Raw genomic sequence first — 22,343 nt, forward strand, 5'->3', positions numbered from 1 at the left:
TCCAACTCATTTCCAAATCCATTATGATTTATTTATGAATTTACCTAATTGCATTTTGGTTTTAATCCACCTCTGGCAGGTGTCCATCTTTACACAGAGTCCTCAAGGGAAAATCCTCCCTGGGTGATTCCAAGCAGCCACCCGTGTGCCAGCTCAGAGTCGGCACGGCCGCCTCCCCGCAACCTGAGCGTGCTTTGGGGAACGCTTCCCTCGGGGAAAACAGCTCTAAAAAGGGAAGTGATGTGATCCCACAGGAGGGTGACCTGCGGTGATGTGAGCTCTGAGAATAGTGACAGCGGCAGCGGGAAACGCTGGCTGCCAGATGACCCCGCACACTGCTCCCAGCTCGCCCCTTCTGGGCAGCAGCCTGTCAGCCAGGGATGCAGCTAAGGAAAAGGAATTCATTTGGAAGGAGAGCTCATCCCTGGTAGTGCAGATGCACGGGCAGAAGGAACAGAGTTACACATACAGCAGGCTGCATAAAACAGAGATCCTTCTTGCTCCTCCCAGCGTGCCCCCTGAGCTCAGTGAGCAGACCCACTGCCAGAAGGGAGACAGCAGCAGCCGTGCAGGAGACAGCAGCCTTGACCCTCACCCTGCTGTGTGCAGCACACACCAGGGTGACAGCAGGGCAGCCTGGCTGCTCAGCCTCCCCCTTTGCTGCCTTTCAACCCAGCCAGGGCTGCCAAGCACCTGCTCTCAGGCTGTGCCCAGGGGCTGAGCTCTGTGCTCCCAGGCTGTGATCCACACTCCCAGGCTGTGCTCCAGGCTGTGCCCACGGGCTGTGCTTTCAGGCTGTACTCCCAGGCTGTGCCCACGGGCTGAGCTCTATGCTCCCAGGCTGTGATCCACATTCTCAGGCTCTGCTCCATGCTCTCAGGCTGTGATCCACACTCCCAGGCTGTGCTCCCAGGCTGTGCTCCACATTCTCAGGCTGTGCTCCATGCTCTCAGGCTGTGTTCCACACTCCCAGGCTGTGTTTCACGCTCTCAGGCTGTGCTCTCAGGCTGTGCTCCCAGGCTGTGCTCCATGCTCTCAGGCTGTGTTCCACACTCCCAGGCTGTGCTCCCAGGCTGTGCTCCATGCTCCCAGGCTGTGTTCCACACTCCCAGGCTGTGCTCTCAGGCTGTGCTCTCAGGCTGTGCTCCATGCTCCCAGGCTGTGTTCCACACTCCCAGGCTGTGCTCCCAGGCTGTGCTCCATGCTCCCAGGCTGTGCTCCCAGGCTGTGCTCCATGCTCTCAGGCTGTGCTCCATGCTCCCAGGCTGTGCTCCCAGGCTGTGCTCCCAGGCTGTGCTCCATGCTCTCAGGCTGTGCTCCATGCTCCCAGGCTGTGCTCCCAGGCTGTGCTCCATGCTCCCAGGCTGTGCTCCATGCTCCCAGGCTGTGCTCCCAGGCTGTGCTCCATGCTCTCAGGCTGTGCTCCATGCTCTCAGGCTGTGTTCCACACTCCTAGGCTGTGCTCCCAGGCTGTGCCCACGGGCTGTGCCCCAAGCTCACGGCAGCCTGCAGCCCATCCCTGGCTCCCTGCCCACGCTGCCGCAGCACCGATAAGGTGCTAAAAACACTGTCGGGCCTTTCAGATAAGAGAGACTGGGAGCGAGGGAGAGCGGCAGCTCGAGAGCACCGACACTTGGCAGGGCTGTCGCGGGGGTGATAAGCCAGGTGGGGAGGCCAGCACGGAGCGTGGGCACCGTCTGCCCGAGCAGAGAGGCCGAGTCACCTGCACCCAGCAGCTGCAGCTCTGCACCTCTCCCTAGTGCCCAGGGGCTGTGCCCCCACCATGCCAACGCCTTCTGGGCACACACTAACGGCTCCGGGGCACCCCTGCTGCTGCCACGATCATTCCTGAATATTCCCATTTCCCTCTGCAAGCGAGGGTCAGAGGCAGAGTGGCAGCCTGAACTTACTGTACAGCCACTCAGTCACTTGTTCTCACCATCACACAGACACCGCATAACCAGCCCAAGTGAAACCCGCATTATTTGCTTGCACAAGGAAAGTATTTCCCACCTAGAAGACACAATAAATGATAGCGCTTGTGAGATAAGTTCCAGCAGGCAGCTCCTACCTCCAGCCTGTCTGTCCTCATCAGCTTCTGGGCGGCGGCGGCGGCGGCGGCGGGGACCGGCACGCCGGGGTTCCCTGTCACCAGCATCGGGGCCGTGGGCAGGATCTCAGCAGGGACCAGGCCTGGGGACACGGGCCCCAGGTAGGGGTTGAAGGCGGCTGACGCGTTGGTGGCTAAGCTGGGCGCAACAGAAAACATTGGCTGCAAGTGGAGACAGGGAAACAGACATTTAACATTTGCTGTGCAGCAGCTTGCCACGCTGTCACCAAAACAGCTCCTCAGCATGCCCTGGAGCCGAACGAGGTGAGTTTCTGCTGCTAACTGGAAAGGAGCATTCGCTGTGTTTGTGGCTCGTGGGGAACACCCCTGCAGGTGTTGCCATGAGCAGGAGCGCGGGACAGGGATCCCCACCAGCCTCTGCTGGCCCTCCTGCTCCTGCTCCTGCTCCCTGCACACTCACAGCACGTGGCACCCCTGCAGCAAACTCACAGGGACCCACACTCCAGCAATGCCATAACGAGTGACAGACGCTCTCTGTGGGGTCACACAGAGCCTGGGGCTACCGGGGGAACATGGGCACACCAGTACAATGCTGGCTCTTGGGGAAAGGCACCTGAGAGCCCTGACCAAGCACCAAGCACACTCCACTTCAGGCACAGGCAAAGCTCTTCTGACCCTGGTGCAGCTAGAGCTGGCCCAGAACTCCTGAGGTTTCACAGCCACAATCCTCCCGTTTTACAAACAGGCTGGCCTTGCAGATAATCAGACACTCACTGCATCAGGGAGATGCTTTAGCTAGGCCAAAACATTAAACCAGTGGAAGGAAGAGCACATGCAAACATGATTTTATTTTGTTTGTTTGCAAGTTTTCAAAAGAGAGTCAAGTACCCTTGTGGGTGAGAAGATAACTGGGTGTAGAGCCCAAATAATGCTGTGAAAACCCAACATTGCAGCAAGGATTAAATAACTCTCCTGCCCCCAAATGCAGTGTAACTGCCAAATAAAATTCAGCCAGGAGTGTTTGTCTTTCACTATCTAAATAAGGCAGCTACTCAAGGCATTTAGGTTCTTTTCCCCAACTAATTTTTAGAGGGAAAAACAACTACAGAGTTAACACAACTCTTTCTCTGTTTCATATCAATTTAAGGCAGACAGCAGAGAACAGCACATGTTTCTGTATTTCTGAGGAAATGACTGAATTGTTTGGAAGCAAGAGACATTGGAAATAATGAACAAAACCATGCAGAGATTACTGGAGAAAACAGAATGAGAGTTGTGTAAATGGGTATAATTTCTGTAATGCTTATGATTCTTCATCCATGTGAATGAAAAACAACCTGGCAAATATTACAGGAAATTAAATATTACCCTTAAATACACTATTAATTAACTGCACTTTTCATTACTGGGTTATCAGCTATGTAATAATGAACTTCAAAACAGAACCAGTCTGTTAGTGTGTAACTTAAGAGATGTTGGTGTTTGATTTCAGCCCAACACACTCAAACAGACACCTGTGTGCCTGCTGTACAGCAAATAAGAGTACCCCAATTATTTTCTACTGAGCTTATTTTCTAGCAATATAAATATCCTGCAGCCTTTTGAGCACTGCAGAATGACAGCATGTTATCAGAGCCAGCTGGCATTGCTGGATGGGCTCACACTACTGATGCACCAGCCATGGCCAAGCTGAGCCCAGCTCCCCCTAAAGCTCAATTCCAGCAAGCAATTCCCTGGGACAGCTCCCTTGAGTGGAGGGAAAACACCCAGTGGGCATCCTCTCAGAGCCAGGAGTTTCCTAGAGCACATAATATTGCAAAGGAAACGAAAATCTCATGCAGATCACTCCCTTACCAAACTCTGAGAATAAAGGTGCGAAAGATAAATGAACCCAAGATTACTGAAATAATTAAAAATATCACTTCAGGCAAGGCAGAACTAAGCAACACCAAGACATACAGAGAGGGATTTCAGCGATTTCAGAGGGGCATTTCACTGATTTCAGAGGGGAGTTTCACTGATTTCAGAGGGGTGTTTCAGCGATTTCGGGGGGGAGTTTCAGCGATTTCAGAGGGGCGTTTCAGTGATTTCAGAGGGGCATTTCACTGATTTCAGAGGGGCGTTTCAGCGATTTCAGAGGGGCGTTTCAGTGGGCTCCTCTCCCATTCCCGAGCTCTGTGGGGTTTCCCTGGTGTGCCAGCCTGTGCTGCCTGCACCCAGCCCAGCTCCTGGGGACCCTGGGGTGCACGTACCACGGGCTGCAGCGGGGCTCCGGGCATCATGGCATTGGCCAGCTGCATCTGCTGGGCCAGCATGGCCATGTTCTTCTGCTGGATCAGGTTATTGCGCCCATTGATCTCCAGCTGCGTTTTTAAGTGTGGTGGTGGGTGAAGATATTTGCAGTTTTCCCTTGAACATCGACCCTGAAAGAGAGAATGGACACAGCAGGATTAGAAGCTGCATCTTTGCTCCTTTTGCCATGGGCTAAAGCAAACACAAGCAGACACACTTACCAGATACCTGGAAAATGAGACCTTACATGAGCACAATGTAAAAGTCAGAGCAAATTACTGCTAAATGGGTAACATGGAACTACAACGTGTGGCTGGAATCAGAGGAGCAGTTAACCAACCTGATTCTGAAATCCAGACTAAACTCAATGTCCTCACTTCAGTGCTGGGGTTTAGGCTGTTCCACAACTCTCTGGATGAGATCCAGAGCCCGGCAGTACACGTTGTACATCCCAACCACTTAATGTACTTCATACACTCAAATGCTTTACAGCCATAAAAAATCATTCCTGTGATCTAATGCAATGTCCTCTGGCTCCCAGGAAACAAGGAGCCTCACTGCTTCCCCACTGACACCAGCATCTCTATCCACCTAGGAGATGGTCTTTAAGGAAAGCTGTTTACTCAAAGACTACCAGAATGTACCACAGCCCCAGGTAAATTGTGCTTATGCTTTGCTATCACCAGCTACCATCAAAACACTTACATCCTCCTTGTTTGCATGCAGCTCTGGAGCTCAGGGCACCTTTAACCTTCAATCTCTTTTAATTTACAGATCTTAGCCAATTTCCCAGAAGAAATGCAGACTCGTCTGTCTGGGAGCAGGGTTTCTTGTCTCACTTTTATTCCACGGACCTTTACCCACAGAGGGCCCAGGAGCTGGGAGCTGCAGCTGGAAACCAGTGGCACAGATGTCCCCAGAACACGGGCAGCATTCGTCCCCTGCCCCTGCAGCGAGCAGCTCCCAGTTACCCCACCACTGCATCCTGCTGACTGCATCAGCAGAGGGCAAGGCAGATCTTCATCTCTCTGAACCTGCTCTGAACTCTTCCAACCATTACAAAAGGAATACTATAAGTGAGTAAATTCAGAGGTGGCAGGGGATGCTGCAGTGCCACACTAACTCCCCACACTTATTGGAAGTGTGGCTGCAAGCACACATTTGCTTTGCTCTCCCTGCAGCAGTGAGTCTTTTAATCTCATGCTGCCCCTCCATTTCTTTTTTTGGTGTTTAACGCACAGATTTATTTCCTACTCTGTATAGTTCACTTTCATAGTCAGAAATGAAGAAATGCCATCCGCTCCGGACGGGAGCAGGATGTGCCTGACCTTGCTGTGCTCAGCCTCCTGTGACACCTCATCAGGGGCAGCACAGGGCTCAGCACGGTCTGGTGATCAGGACTTGCATTGGGGGGACTTTTCACCTTGCCTTCAGGGGAGCAGGAGCTGGTACCTGTCCCCAGGCGCCTTCCCACAGGGCACAGGCATCCCCAGCTACTCACCACGGTTTCACGTCCCACAAAGCACAAGGCACTTTGGGTGAACACTTACAGAACTGTGCAAAACGTGGCAAACTCAGACTAAAGAAAATGACCAATCATGCCTTGGAAAAATCACTCCCAAATTCTACATTCAGAAAATCCAGGGTATTCCTAGAAGACTTGGATCCTCTGACAGGTGTGTTGGATCATGACAGCACACCTGGGTTTTTCAGACCTGCACACAGGTGAACGGGAGTGTGCCCATTTCTGTGTGGTCCCCACCAGGCTCTTCCACACACCTCCAGTTTTCTGGGAAGCACAGCACACCCTGCTTTTAACATCCCACACTATATGTTAGGAATATAAGTGCAACTTCTATGATAATAATCTCCTTCCAGAAAACACGCCAATTGCATATTTAATAATGGAAAAGCTTTCTTGGGATCCCCTTCTGACACTGCAAGCTCCTTTACTCGCTGAGTCTGTGACTGTGTAATTTGAAGCGGCCATTCATGGTCAGACCTACAACCCTCTATCATTTAACAGGCCACCTCCTAAAGACCAAAGCAAAATCTCCTTGTGGCCAACAGAGACTCCAGTGAGTGCTGCACATCCCACCTGCCCTGCATGAACACACGCCAGCCCATCACTACTGTACAATTCTTAATGACTGACAGAATTTTCAGCACTGAAACACGAGTGGGTGCTCTGGGGGTGCTGTGGCACCCACTGCCGCTGCTGGAGCTGTGTGTTCCCTCAGCCAGGGGCTCTGCCTGCCCCCTCTGGGGATGCCAGAGCTGCAGCAGCAGCAGCCACAGCCCAGCAGTGCAGCTGGAGCTCAGGGAACCCTTCTGATCCAAAGCAAACACACAAACACCTCCCTCTGTCAGGGAGCACAAATCCCTGTGGCCCAGCGCGTTTGAACCCGAGCAGGACGATGGCTGCTACGTACCAGGAACTATTGCCTGAAAATGGGAAAACTATTTATCCTGATGCCCAGGGGTTTTACAGGAAAACATTTAACTCCACGTAAGCTATGGTTTCCTTTTTAAAAATACACTGCTTGCGGGCGCTTTGTGTTGAGGCCGCCTGCCACATTCAGAGAACCCTTTCCAGTATCTCACGGGGCTGCATGGCTGCCTTGGAGCAGCCAAGAGTCGGTGACTGACACCCGTGAGGCCAGCCAGAGGCAGGGCTGCCATCCTGAGCTGATGCACACGGCTGATGCACAGCCTGCCTGCAGGCCAGCCCAACACTGCTGCAGGGGCACTGCACGCGGCGGGACCATGGCCCCTCTGCCCAGAGCTGGGACCAGGCCGTGCCCAGAGCTGGGACCATGGCCCCTCTGCCCAGAGCTGGGACCAGGCCGTGCCCAGAGCTGGTTCAGGCAATGGGGGCAGCGCTCGCCCCCAGACCCGCAGCTCCCCCAGCCCACAGCCCCACAGCCTGCCATGGGGGGCTGTGGGTCTGGACACCCCCAAACAACTCTCGGAGCAAGCAGAATGGCAGCTGGGGCAAACACACATCTCCGGGGCACGGAGGTGAGGGCATCACCCCTGCGAAGCCCCCTCAGCTCCCCAGGGCTGCTGCTGTGGCACACGATACTGATGGCAGCGCTCTGCAGACGCTTTTTAAAGTGAATGCTTTCCTGTGAAAACACACCAAAGTGACCACTTAGTGACGTCTTTGTGTGTGATTTTGCACATAAAAGCCTCAACCCCTCTAATGGATCATTTGGCTAGCACAGCTAATAGCACTCCTATGGGAGCTGTCCTACTGCCATGAAATACAACAGGATTTAAAAAAAGAAAGAAAAAAGCAAACAGAGCAAGCAGACTGCCAGCACACCAAACAGGAGGAAAGACACCAGCTCAGCAGCAAAACCCTCCCTGTGCTCCTGCTGTCTGTGGGTCCCTCCTCCTCCTCCTCAGCCCCGAGGGAGCACAGAATGATCCCCAGTGCCACAACAGTGCCGTGAGGATGCGGATAAGGGGACGTTCACACCTGTGCCACTTTTGTTTGCACCCACAGTGATGTTAACTGAGCACCTGTCCAGCCCCAGCCACCCTGAGCCGGGGTAAGGTGGCTGCTGGGACACCCCCAAGTGAGCCCAGTTCTCATGTCGTAACAGCATCAGAGATGCATCAAGCACATAGGGACATACAAGTACTCACATAAATTCTTTAACTTTTACAAATTTTATTTATATTTATGTATTTAAAATTTTATGTGTTTTTAACATTTATATAAATATTCGATTTATTTATATTTATGTATTTAGAAATGTATGTGCTTTTAACATTTATATAAATATTCAATGCAATATGTGGTTGATCTCGGTATTACTACAAATGTTTGTATATCCCCATGTCTGCACGGACACCACCACAGCACTGAGCCCATCACAGGGACCCCAGCTGGGCACCCTGGCAGCTGGAAATCACTGCTGGATTCACTGCTGGATTTTCAGACACTGGAATTGAATCCTGAAATGCCAGCACACCCACGTGTTTGGGGTTTTTATTGACAAGAGTTTATATAAGAATTATACCTTTCCTGATTTTCTTGTTATACTTTTAGTTGTATTTTTCCCTTATTTTTAGCAAGTACAGTACCTTGACATGCTGTTTTCAATACAATTTAAACATTATTAGAATACATATGTCAGGCAAATATATTATTGACTGAAAAATAATAAATTCCCCAACACTAGTGGGGAAAATAATTATTAAAATATTATTTTATTCAAGTGAAGTTAAACGATAAATTCTGACTGAAATTTGGGAAGTTTATTAAACTTCATTTCAAACCAGGATTTGAGTATACAACTGAGCACAGGTGAAACTAAGCACTCTGAGAGGAAAAGTTCTAAATGTGAAATTTCATAGCATCACAGAATGACAGACTTGTTAGGGTTGAAAGTGACCTTAAAGATCACCCAGTTCCAATCCCCCTGCCATGGCAGGGACACCTCTCACTGTCCCAGGTGCTCCCAGCCCTGTCCAGCCTGGCCTTGGGCACTGCCAGGGACGCAGGGGCAGCCACAGCTGCTCTGGGCACCTGTGCCAGGGTCACGCCAGACTCACCACCCTCACAGAGAAGAATTTCTGCTCAAAGAACAAATTTGCCTGCACCTATCTTTACAGATAAATAAAACATTTTTTCTGAAACCAAGGTCAGCCTCAAATGGGAACTGTTCTGTGGACCAATGCCGAAGCCTGGAGATAAGATTTCAATTTAATCCCCCGAGCTCTGCTCCGAGATGCCACTTTTCTCAGAATCAGACAGCGAGCCCTGCCCAGGGGCACGGCAGGGGCACAGGTACCTGTGCACAGGTACAGAGCGGGTTCCTGGCACAGGGGGAGCAGGGGCTGCTGGCACTGGAAAAGCCAACAGCCGCTGTCTCAGCGTGAGGAACTTTGGCCCAGAGTGTACAAAGGATCCAAGTTTGAACGAGCGGCATGAGAAATGATCGTGACTCCCTTCAGCAATGCCAAAGCCCTGACAGAACAAACCCAGGGGCTGCAGGGCGTCCCCTGAAATCCCTGAAAGCACCATGGAGAGGTGCCCTGATTCTCAGGAATGCAAACAGCTCCAGGTCCCTGACTGACACATGCAAGAGACATTTTACAGCACAATAAACGCCTAAGAGGGAATCATACTGCTTGATGACATCCAAACCTTTCTACTTAATTACCACACACCTCCAGGACTGCCAAAATAACCCAGAGTGGCGTGGAGGCAGCAGGGAGAGCTGTCAGGGCTGGGACGGAGCTTCTTGGGCACTACAGAGCCCTCAGCCCGTCAGAGCAGCAGGGACCCCTGCGTGGGTGCCATGCCCACTGACAGGCTGCCTTTGGCAGCTGGCACCAAGTTCTGCCTCTGGCCACCAAAAATTTCACACTTCTGGCTTTTCTGTGCGGTTGGCTGACATGATAAACAAATGAAGGCCATTCAGTCCAGTCAGTAATAAAAGCAAAGAGAGGCCCATATAGCACACCTGGCACCCAGGACAGGCTGCTGGGGGAGGCAGGGCGCACCTCACCCTCAGGGCTCTGGAGCCCCAAAGCAGTGCAGTCTGATGTCACTGCACCACTGAACACTAAACTTGGAGAGCAACTTCCACAGGGGGCTGGGGCAGCACTGAAGTCCATCAGAGCAGGTGGAAGGTGCACACTGAACCCCTTGGAGCAGCATGGGGTGACCCACAGGTGTGACAGCGAAGGCTCACGGCTGTCACCACCACAGCGCCACTGACCGGAGGCGTGTGGGGAACGGCCAGCGCTGCCCTGCCTTGCAAACCCAAAGAATGAGAGAAGTTCACACAGGAATGGAAGGAAAACCACCCAGAGCTTCCAGTAACAGGACACATCAGGCCAGTGGATGCCTCTTCCAGCCAGAATCCCACTGTGACTAAAGGACAAACCCACAAACGCACTTGAGTAAGGCAGAAAGCACTGCCACTGTCCAACAAGAATTTTAGGAACTAAACAAAGTAGAAGAATTTATCTTTTGGGAAAAAAAAACCCAACCAAAACAAAATCAGGGAATCTTTAACAACTTCTAAGAAAAAATTGCACCTGTTTTCCACAAGAGGGAACTTTTGACAAGACATTGATTTCCTACAAAACACCCTTTAACATCAGTCAGCGCAGCTTGCCAGGACCAGCGGCAGACAGGAGACCCTTAATCAGCAGATCAGGAGGAATTAATGAACCCAGCCACGATCACCTACGAGGGCAACACACGAGCCTCGTGCCCAGAGGCACCCCCAGATCAGCAGCAGCCTCCAGCACCGTGGTGCCCAGCCCAGGGCACCGCCACATCCCCCTGCCAAGGGCACTGCCATGTCCCCCTGAGACAAGGGCACTGCCATGCCCCAGCCCAGGGCACTGCCACATCCCCCAGCCCAGGGCACTGCCATGCCCCAGCCCAGGGCACCGCCACATCCCCCAGCCCAGGGCACAGCCATGTCCCAGCCCAGGGCACTGCCACATGTCCCAGCCCAGGGCACTGCCACATCCCCCTGCCAAGGGCACCGCCACATCCCCCAGCCCAGGGCACTGCCATGTCCCCCCCCAGGGCACTGCCACATCCCCCTGCCAGGGACCACCCCCTCCCACCCCAAGGCACCCTCCTATCCCACACTGTTCCTCTTCCCTTCTGTGGCCTGGCAATCAAGTACCCCTGGTCACTTTGAATTTTAATTTTTTAATAGCTCATACTGTCTGGTTTGAAGTGAAAATCAAAGAACAATCATTAAAAGATAAATATTGGGCTGACAGAAAACTAGCCTTGCATCTTTCCTTAAATGTGCAAGACAGACTGAACACAGCTCTTCTCCCTTTACTCTCCACCATATCACAATTATCACATAAGTAGGATTGTTAGCCTTGGCCTTTGTTTCTGCACGTGTCGCCACCATAAAACCCACGGAGCCTGATGGGTACGTCACCCTGGAATTTGGCAATTGACAGAACTCAGCGCGTGCAAAGTAAAACAATCAAAATTACTACTTGTTGTAGTGCTAAAGTGCCATAAAAGAGTAAAACAAAAGAGAGATGCTCTTTCCCTGCGTACCCAGCCCTGCTGTAGCCTCGGGGTCATGAGCAGTTTAATTCTACGTATCAGAAACTATTTTACATGCTGTGACATTTATGTGTCAGTTTTCACACCCAATCTCGGCCAGGCACTATTCATTTCCTACCAGCCCTGTCCCTATTTGCTTCCAGGTAAAGTTTCCCTCCCTACCTGCTGCAGTCCCATGTAATCAATTGTACCTGGGCACAAGCAGCACCCGAGCCAGCAGCAGCTCCAGCGGGACCCGGCCGCGCTGCTGGGGCCCTGAGGAGCTGGCACTGGCTGTGCCCTGCCCGGTGGCACAGCAGCAGCGCCTGCAGCCAGCAGCCCCTCTGGGGACAGGGACACCTCCGGGTGCCACTGGCACCATCCCACCCTCCCAGCACCGAGGGAAGCGCCTCAGGCCGCTCCCAATGTCTGAATGAGCCCTCGGTGGCAGCGCAGGGCAAGGCCCCGAGCCAGCTCTGCAGGGCCACCCCTGACACACAAAAATAGCTTGTTTATTCCTCCCGAGGTGTTATTTTTACACCGGCGGTACTGGGCGGCCATGGCCGTGTGCTGCTGCGGGTCCCGGCGGAGGCACGTGGCGGGGCCAGGTGCGCCAGCCTGGCACGGTGCCGGACTGGGGACATCCCCACCCTGCCTGAGCCCTGCCTGGGCACAGGGGCTGGGACAGGTCCGTGAGGGAAGCCTTCAGCCACTGCCCCCTGCCAGCCGTGCCCAGCACGCAGGAGAGGCAGAGAGTCACCCTCCACCTCCCCACGGCATCGCCCAGTGCCTCCAGGCTGCCCGGAGCTCCAGAGGGAAAACCTCTCCCGAGCTGCTCCTTCCATCTCCCATCATCCAAAGGAAAGCCCTGCTAAACCAAAGCGTGCCTGTGGCTTCAAACGAGGCAGGAACGACTCCTCTGGACACACCCAACAGGCAGGGACAGCTCAGGACAGCGCTGCAATGCCACCCTGGCTGCACCTGTGCCAGGTGTGCTCACATTGTGAGCCACAGTGCAGCTCTCCCTCCACAGACCAAACAGTCCAAGTGCATTTCTGCAGCATCCAGGTAACGTTCTCCTGGGGTTCACAGCTCTCTATAAATCCTGGCTTTAGTGGAAATAAGCCCAACAGAGTGAAAGTGAACATCCCTGAGGGCCACAAATAACAAATTAAGATGCAAGTGGGAGCAGGACGGAGCAGAGTGGGACAGCGGCAGAGGAAGCTGCTGGCAAGTAAATATTGCCCAACACGACAGCAGGATTGGGGAAAAACTGACAGAGTGGAATAACAGGAAGCTTAGTCACTTCTGGACAAAAAAAGCGAGCATGTGAGCGAGGCGGAGGGGAGCGGAACACCGGGACGGATGGGAGGGCTGGGAGAGGAGCAGTGCTCCACTATGGCAGGGGAGGCATGGACACATTTCCCTGGCCAGGAGAGGCTGTCCTGGGTGTCCCACTGCACCAAACCCTGCACAGGCTCCCCCAGGGGAACTGTGACCCCTTAACCCACATAGCCAGCTCCTCCCCAGCACGGAGAGCACGCCAACTCAGCATGGAGAACACTGGTCTGGGGTGGACAAGAAAGCACCAGCAACAGCCCCCAGAGAACACTGTGCTGGGGATGGAATTACCGTGGGTCTGGCGGCTCCCAGGCCAGCTGGTACTCAATCATAGAGGCACTTTGCAGAAGCCTCAGGAGTGGGGAGCAAAGCTGAAAGGAAGATCAGATTTCCCTGATGGCGAGGAAAGTACCCATTACTGTTGAAATATGGTCTGCCCGTCACTGATGAGGGGATAACAGCGCTGGGTAAAGGGACTAGAAAAACACAAACCCAAGACTTTACTACATCATCCACAGAGGCAAGAGAAAAGACAAATTTGAAGTAATCAGAAGCCAGATAAAGAAAGCCACCAAACCATGGCCAACTGATGACAAGCTTGAGTAACAGTTTTTTACTGCTTAGGCAAATGAGGAAAGAAAAAGATATAAATAACAAAGGGTACAGCAGAAGAGAAATAAAAAAACTTAAACTAAGTTTATAGTTCAAAAATTCATAAAGGGGACTCAATCTAAGTAATTCAGACTTCAGGGACAAAAAAAAACGATACCAAAAAATGTTGATGCATTCAACATTAGAAGGCAAACAGAGAGTTAAAAGTCTTTAACAAAAACAAATTGAAGCAAGCAAGAGTAGGAAAGGGAAAGTGTCGTGGGTAAACAAAGGGTGACACATCAGGTTTGTTTTACCTTGCAAGTGTGCACGAGGCCCAGCAAAAGCTTCCTAACCAAATAAACACCCTGCAGTCCCTGCGGGAACCAGCGGAGCCAGGGCAGGGCTGGGGGCCCCGCTGCAGCAGCACTGGGAGCTCACATGCAGCACCGCTTCCATTGCGGGACACACTTGTCACATTTCCGTCAAAAACCAAACCCTGAGGCACTCAACAGCTCCCTGGAAACCAAGCAGGAGCAGAGGACACCCCAGCAGGGGCAGGAAGCTCCGTGTCCTGTGGCAGCCAGCAGGGCAGGGCACAGAGGGGCACGCAGGGCACAGAGGGGCACAGGGGGGCACGCAGGGCACACATGGCACAGGGGGGCACGCATGGCACAGAGGGGCACGCAGGGCACAGGGGGGCACGCAGGGCACAGAGGGGCACGCAGGGCACAGAGGGGCACGCAGGGCACAGGGGGGCACGCAGGGCACAGAGGGGCACGCAGGGCACGAGCAGTGCGTGCTGAATTTCTCACCGGGGGGCTCAGCCATCCCCAGGATAACCAAGCAGGGCAGGGCACAGAGGGGCACAGGGGGGCACGCAGGGCACAGGGGGGCATGCAGGGCACAGAGGGGCACGCAGGGCACAGGGGGGCACGCAGGGCACAGAGGGGCACGCAGGGCACAGGGGGGCACGCAGGGCACAGGGGGGCACGCAGGGCACAGGGGGGCACGCAGGGCACAGAGGGGCACGCAGGGCACGAGCAGTGCGTGCTGAATTTCTCACCTGGGGGCTCAGCCATCCCCAGGATAACCAAGCAGGGCAGGGCACAGAGGGGCACAGGGGGGCACGCAGGGCACAGGGGGGCACGCAGGGCACAGAGGGGCACGCAGGGCACAGGGGGGCACGCAGGGCACAGAGGGGCACGCAGGGCACAGGGGGGCACACATGGCACAGAGGGGCACGCAGGGCACAGGGGGGCACACATGGCACAGAGGGGCACGCAGGGCACAGGGGGGCACACATGGCACAGAGGGGCACGCAGGGCACAGAGGGGCACGCAGGGCACGAGCAGTGCGTGCTGAATTTCTCACCTGGGGGCTCAGCCATCCCCAGGATAACCAAGCAGGGCAGGGCACAGAGGGGCACAGGGGGGCACGCAGGGCACAGGGGGGCACGCAGGGCACAGAGGGGCACGCAGGGCACAGGGGGGCACGCAGGGCACAGAGGGGCACGCAAGGCACAGGGGGGCACGCAGGGCACAGGGGGGCACGCAGGGCACAGAGGGGCACAGGGGGGCACGCAGGGCACAGAGGGGCACGCAGGGCACAGGGGGGCACGCATGGCACAGAGGGGCACGCAGGGCACAGGGGGGCACGCAGGGCACGAGCAGTGCGTGCTGAATTTCTCACCTGGGGGCTCAGCCATCCCCAGGATAACCAGGCAGGGCAGGTGCAGCCTCCCTGCCCTCGGGGCAGTGTCCAGCCCCACCCCTGACATGCCCACGGCACGATCCAATAATCATTAACACTGCACACGGAATCATTAACACTGCACATGGAAGCACCAACCAACACGGGAAGGTTCAGCCCACACCAAGGCTGAATCCCCTGCTCAGCTCTGCGCTGCACTGCTCAGGAGGGGAAGGCAGGACACAGGGCTCAACAGGCCCTATATCAGTCACAGGTTTCTTTCTCATGCAGCTCAGGAATAATTTCCTGCACTAAGTGCTTTCCAGGCCTCTTAACATTGATATTGCAGATCAATATTTCACAAAGACAAAGCCGTCTGATGGATGTGTGCACTCATTTAAGCATCTCTAACAGGCGGTGCTGCTGTAACTACACACTCTGCACCCCTGCTACCCTCTACCCCAGAGGTTTGGCCTTGCTCACTTTCCACATGAAACAAAATGACAGCAAAATGACAGAACAAAGACCTACTGTAAGGCAGTGTGCAAATAAAGACAGTATCTATCTGCTCTGTCCGCACCAGTGCAAATACAATTACAGCTACCAGGAAACACTGCTTGCTCTCAGCAGCTCTCCAGCCTCTCTCTGATAAAGCCTCTGCATAGGCTTTGCTTCTAAAAATGCAGCTCCTTGCTAGAACAAACACTCACACAGAGCAGGACCAGGTGAGAGCCTCTGTGTGCTCAGAAACGCAGGGTGAATATTTGATGCAAAAGTCTTGAAAAGCTCAACTCTGTCGGGCACACACTGAGGAGAAAAACGCTCAGAAAGGCTTATGAAAGAGGTGACAGTGACACCAGAGGAGCAGAAAGGTGTTTTCAGTGTCTGTAGGGCCTCGCAGAGCTCGTGGGCATGCAGGAACACAGAGGTGCAGACCCACCTGCCCTTGCCACGCTGTGAACAGAGCAGGTCAGTGCACACGGACTCGTGGCAAACAGGCGGCAGGGTTTATTTTTCTGAAGCTAAATAGCCACAAAACATGCCGAGCACTGCTCTGCGGTCAGAATTCCCTTTGACAGTTTATCTTCACCTGCCGTGTCCCGTCCCAAAGGAGAGCTGGGCAGGGCTCTGCTCCTCCCGAGGGCAGCACAGGAGGAACACACAAAACCCCAGCCCACTGGCAAACAGGAAAGAGGAGCGGCATCGTTTTACAGAGGCAGACCTTCTGTGGGAAGCAGCATTGCCAGGAAGAATTTCTTTACAGAAAGGGTGGTCAGGCCCTGGCAGGGGCTGCCCAGGAGGCGATGGAGCCCCCAGCCCTGGAGGTGCCCAAGGAATGACTGCGGGTGGCACTCGGTGCTCTGGGCCGGGGACAAGGTGGGGATCGGGCACATCTGGGACTCGGTGATCCTGGAGGTGTTTTCCACCCCAAATGACCCTGTGGTTTCTGCTCCTGGCAGTCTGATGGCGTTGTAGGACATTTCAGCAGTGTCACCGCCTTGGGGCACACGCTGAGCTGCAGGAAATGCCACCTCTGCAGATCCTGTGTGTGTGTGACCTGAAGACTCAAGCACTCTCACTTCAAGTGTTCAGCCACATAGCTGGTGGGAAATGAAAAACTTTCCATGTGTGGGAGCCAACCGAGCTGATGAAACAAACAGGAACATTCAGAGGGAGGACTGGCGTATCATGATCTCACTGCAGAAGCACTTTTTCCCCAAGTTCAGCATGTGTGAGGCACAATCAAAGCTCCAGAGATGAGAGCATCAGCCTCGGGGCTGGGTTGCAGGGCTGCCTTACAGGTGCTTGCTCTTCAAAAACCTCCATTCTCTTTTAATATATTTCACTTAGATCTATGAGAGGAAACAACTTGTTTGTGAGTATTAAAAGGAAATAAATATTGAACTCCTCTCTTTTCCATGACCTTTTTTTTATCTGAGACCTGACTCACTCTAAAAGTAGTAAAACAGCAAAGCAGTGAAATAGAAAATGAGAACTTTGTACCCCACAAGCTCCCTACAAAGACACAAGCTGACAGTGACAGCCTTGCCCACCATGATGCCCACGAGCTCAGAACCCCAGCATTCCAGGGACACGGAGATGTGCTGCTCCCAACAGCTGATCCTGCTCTTCCCTGGCCCCACAGCCTCGGGGAATCCCTGCCTCTGCAGCTGCCAGGGCTCAGACAGCTTCTACACAACATTGAGGAGCAGAAGCTGAACCAAGTCATTTGTCAGGTGATCAAAACAGAACTTGAGCAGTCACTCAGAAACACTTAATTATTCGTGATTTAAACAGAACAGAGAAGAAAGAATGGAACAGCTACAGATGGTGCTGGACAACTGACCCATGGCTGTACTCCAGACAACGATAAAATCCAGCAATGCCTTCCAAATTTTAAATATTAAATACGAGTGTATTTTTAGCAGCTACGATTTTAAGTATTTTTAAGCATAAAGTAGCTTCTTAATTCACAAAAGGTCTTTGCAGTTTCTGAATGCTCCTTTTTGCATAAAGTCAACACACAAAACACACGGCCTGGAAAAAACCTGGAGGAGTCATATACACACAGACATACATACATGATATATAAAATACAATGAGCACAAGCACATACACAAGCAGTCTACAGTGCGTGTGTAGCCCAGAGCAGAACAGCTGACAAGTATAACAAATAACTTCAACCTTCCAGTGTTGCTACTTTGTCAGTGTCTAATTCCTTAGGTATCTAAATTTACCGGAAACATCTAAACCATAAATATGTGACAAATGCTGTGTAGAAATATTCTACATTGTTACAAACATTAGCGGTGTCTTCAGCCAATGGACTAAACATGGACAGGAGACCTCACTTCCCTTCTGATTTTCAGCGCTGGACTTAATGAAGCCAAATGCTAAAGGATTCCAACAAGGCAAAACAGAGGTGTGCTTTCCTCCACAGGAACAACAACAAAAAAAAATCCATCAGCAAGTGTTATTTTTCTTTTCGGATATATTTAACCACGCCAGTAACCACGTTTGGAACTAGGTGCAGAAGACCTGTTGCACAGAGCTGGCAGAAGCGGGGAACAAACACATTTTGTCAAGGAATCTTGGAGCCTGCCCGCACACTACACCCTCTGATATCTCCTGATCTCCCTGGCTTGTGCTTTGCTCTGGCTTCCCCTTCCCCTCCCATCTGCTCACACAGAGCCCTCTCTCCTATAACAGCATCTGACCTCTTCAGCCTTTTGTCTCTCTTCCGTCCCTCCCTTTAATTTCTTTCTCTCTTCTGCCTTGTCTTCTCTTCTACTTGGAGACTTAATCACCTTTACCACTCTCATAAAAAATCCCATTTCCTCCTGCTCAGTGCAGCCATGGAGAAAATCCCCAGCCCTGTCCTGGCTGCAGTGAGCTCACTCTGTGCTGCATGTCTGTTTTGCCAGCTGCAGGTGCACACACTGCCACTTCCGCAGCAAATGCCCAGCCTGGTGAGGTGCTCCCTGGACTCACCAACCCCACCACAGCCCTCCACTATCACCTGGAAATTTAAATCAGAAATTAAGTATTTTACTATGAAACAATTCCTTGTGTTCCACTTATGAAACAATTCCTTGTGTTCCACTGTCAACAGAGCTTTGCATTTTAAGGTACTTTACTGGGAATTAAAGCTGCCATATCCATCCATCCATCCATCCATCCATCCATCCCTCCCTCCATCCCTCCATCCATCCATCCGTCCGTCCGTCCATCCGTCCATCCATCCATCCATCCATCCATCCATCCATCCATCCATCCATCCCTTGCATGCCCAGCCCAAGGGAAGCACCTCACTCTGCTCCACAGACAGGAGGTGCAGCCAGCAATCAGCCAACAGCAGGAGTAAATAACAACTAGTAGACACAAAGTACTGACTCTTCTGTCTCCTCTAAGGGAACTCTTTAACCCTTCAGTTTGCCCAGGCAGGGGCTTTCCCAGCTCACCTGCATTTTTATTTGGTTACAGCCACTGCAGACATCTGGGCTGTCTCCTGACTCAGCTCACTGCAGGGAAAATTTTACCAGGGCACCAGACAAGCAAGGGTATGTCAATGCAGATGATTTTCCGAAAAAATCATCCACCCTACAAGCAGAAAGCAAGCAGAATTGCAGGCACGGTTTCCCACCTAGAGCAGGCTGTAAACCCTGAGTGCACTGTGAGAAAGGGGCAGGGACAGCAGCCCAGCAGCCCGTGCAGCTGCAGCCCAGCCTGTCTCTGATGGCACAGTGTGCTCCGAGCTGCTGCCTGCTGGATTCTGCACACACACACTGCCAAGTGTGCTCTTCCTTTGCACTCAGTATTCGCTTCACCAATGTCACTTTACAGCGAGCCCCAAAGACCCAGAAAACATTTCGTTCTGCCTATTCTTTTCAAAAGACTTCGGTTAAATGTGCACACTCTTGTTCCTATATAACAGAACCAAGCAAGAAAAATGGTGCTGTTTGACATTGCTGTGGGGGCTACTGCACACCTAAAAACCTGCTGGGCTCCTGGGGGGAGTGAGAACCTCTCCCTGAGACAGACAGAGCTGGAAAGATGCTCTCAAATTAACAAAACACAACCTCTTCCTCACCCAGTATCGTGAGGGTAAGCAATGAACCAAGTAAGCAATGAACCTTACAGGATTTTAGACAGAATCCCAGTCTAAAGATAAAGAGCGAGCAGAAAACAATGATTTTTTACTCCTGCAAAGTGCTAGTTACCTACTACACCTGCAGCTGCCCTGGCTTTGGAGCTTTCCAGCATGTCCACACACAAATGACCCTGTCCCCCAGGGCTGAGCCAACTCCTGCCCATGCCCTGCCCCAACCACAAACTGCCCCGTTCCATCCCAGATTCAATGGCATGTTCGCTCCTCCTGTCCCACAGGTGTGTCCCCCCAGCAGAGGTGGCCCTGCAGCCAGCCACCCTCCACATCCCCACAGCTCCCTGTCTATGGCAGCTGGCTCCTGGTCCAGTGGGCACGTGTGGGACAATTCCCGTACTTTGCAATTCCTCTCTTTCAAATTTAAATCTCAATCTCACAACCGTTTATGCCTTGATGTAAGCCTGGAATTAACCCATGCACATTCAGTGAAATGGCACCAACAAAAAGTAACCAGCTTTTGTCTCTCCCAGAACTGCTCCTCTTTTCAAGCAGCACTCTCTTTTTGCTAACTCTCGGTACTATTTTGCCAAGTTAGGAATGGTCCAGAGAAATCTGGAGCTCAAGAGAGTCTTTCCAGGAACTTGACGGGACTTGAAGTGCTCTGAGATGAAGCTGGATCCAGACCTGCTCCCCAGCCAGCCCCTTCCCCCTGCCGCTCCTGTCAGCAAACTTGGGAGGCATCATCAGCATTCTCCCATCAGAGCCCACCAGCCCCTTCTGAAAAGAGAGACCTTCTTGGGATCTCCAGGGCTGAGGGCTGAGAAGCCTATCCAGGGAGTGGAATATAACGAAAAGGCAATCTGAGGAAGCAGCTTGCTAGTGCCAGGGTGAAGCCCTCCACAAGCACTACACTGCATTTCTTCTTCTTCTTTAAAAACCCACTTCATCAGATCTATTTTCCTTTATTTGATCAAATATTGCAGTTGCTTTCAACTACCTCAATGTGTGTTCTGCATCAGTTAAATCCTGAGATGTTTCCTAATGAAGAGGATAAGTCATAAGTATTTCAATAAATTCAACCATGAACCCAAAGCTTTTCTTACTAGCATAATCCTGTGTTTCAGGACCTGACAATTCAGTGTTGACTTAAATCTTATTTCAACAGCAGTAATCCTCCTAGTGGCACTGTGAATCGGGGGACGAGGCAGCGCTCTGGATCGGGATGAAAGCAGCTCCTGTGATTTCCTGGGGGCGTTTGGAGTGCTGCCGGGCAGCCCTGGGGCAGGAGCAGCTGTGAGGCACCGCCGGGAGCACAGCCCAGCACGGGGCACCAGGGACAGCCCAAACCCTGCTGCTCTGTCTCTGGGGGATGCTGGAGCTGAGCACTGGCAGGGAGGGCTGTGGGGCTGTGCCCTGGCTTTGGTGCCCACCTGCAGGACAGGCTCCTTCCCAGGCAGGGACATGGCAGCAGCTCCTGGCACGCAGCGCACGCTCCTTTCAGCAGCACCCGGGGCAGTAGTTCCTAAATAACATCCAGCTGGGCTGACCAGGCTCTGCAGTCCCAGCAAAGAAACACCAGCGCTTCTCCAAAGTCAAAAAACAGATGCGATCGTTCGGTATTGAATGTAATTTGTTGCTTCCAACAAATTTCAGCGAGCCTTGGCAACAAGGCATCTGTATTCGGAAAAACAGACACTTGGGGTCATCCTGGGAAGGAGACAGGCCTCACAGGCTGCTCCTGATCACTCAGTTAGGACTTGGGACAAAGGTCTGAATGTTCTTGACATGAGGTTTTCTTATTTTTTGCCTCTTTACATCTTCTCTACAAACCAATTGAGAATTGTACTGATTTTGACTATGCCCAGCAGAGTTCCTGACTGTAACAGGAGCCCACGCTGGTTTCTATTATGCACAGCCTTTAAGAAATGACAGTGCAAATGCTGCAGTGCAATGCTTAAATTTCTACCTAATTTCTTTCTGCCGAGGCAGAGCTGAAACTGTAAAATGAGCTGCGAAGGCTGGAGTTAGTTGTAACTCCTCTGTCCAAAGGCCTGATAAGATTTCAAAACACCATCTATCTTCCCACAGAGGAACACACGTGCTTTCAATTGTTTGGTTTGCTAATGGACTATGTGCCACTCCACCTAACAATTGCCCCATTTTCTCCATGTGTTTGCCACTTTTCCCTTTGCTTCCTCTTCTGGAGCTCAGCCTGCTGGCAGACGCACAGGCTGGAGAGGAGAAAAATGGCAAATCAGACCTTAGGAATTTGAACATTGTTTATGTTTTCGTTTTTTGCCAGGGGTTACTGCTTTACGAGCTTCCTTGAAATCAGCCATGTGTCCGTGTGCCTCCCAGCCCCGAGCCTCGCCTCCTCCCTGCACCCCCGGTCCTGCCACCGCCCCGTGCCCCAGGGATGCCAGACACCACACAGGTAAAACCACCCGGGAATCACCTGCTCAGGTGCTCTGCGTTTCTTCTTCTGCCTTCACTGAAGAGGAATCAGACCCATGATCTGCCACTCTCAACATGATTAGTGCAATAGGCTTAGGGGATTTTCTTCTCTTTGTAATAAATGAAAGAGTTCTTACTCTACACCCTTAGGAAAGCGTCACACGAGGGAGAACAACAAGCCAAAAAAATCAGTATTTTTTAAAGCAGTGACAAAGTAGAGGGACTTTAGTAGAGAGACTTGAACAACT

At 52.4% G+C, this 22,343-nt stretch overlaps 1 protein-coding gene across 5 annotated transcripts in view; it reads right to left on the reverse strand.

Annotated features, from left to right (window-relative positions):
- The window catches only part of MBNL1 (muscleblind like splicing regulator 1), a 58,997-nt gene that overhangs the window by 15,729 nt on the left and 20,925 nt on the right, over positions 1-22,343 (reverse strand). For all 5 annotated transcript variants that reach the window (XM_054282727.1, XM_054282726.1, XM_054282725.1 and 2 more), the window contains exons 3-4: positions 4,324-4,494; positions 2,072-2,272 (exon numbers count right to left, since the gene is read on the reverse strand). In XM_054282727.1, the coding sequence (XP_054138702.1) occupies positions 2,072-2,272; positions 4,324-4,494 (372 nt within the window). The remainder of the gene's footprint in view (positions 1-2,071; positions 2,273-4,323; positions 4,495-22,343) is intronic.

The sequence above is a fragment of the Melozone crissalis genome, unplaced genomic scaffold, assembly GCF_028551555.1.
Source record: "Melozone crissalis strain CALT ecotype California unplaced genomic scaffold, PUWL_Pcris_2 ptg000034l_1, whole genome shotgun sequence".
NCBI classification, from domain to species: domain Eukaryota; kingdom Metazoa; phylum Chordata; class Aves; order Passeriformes; family Passerellidae; genus Melozone; species Melozone crissalis.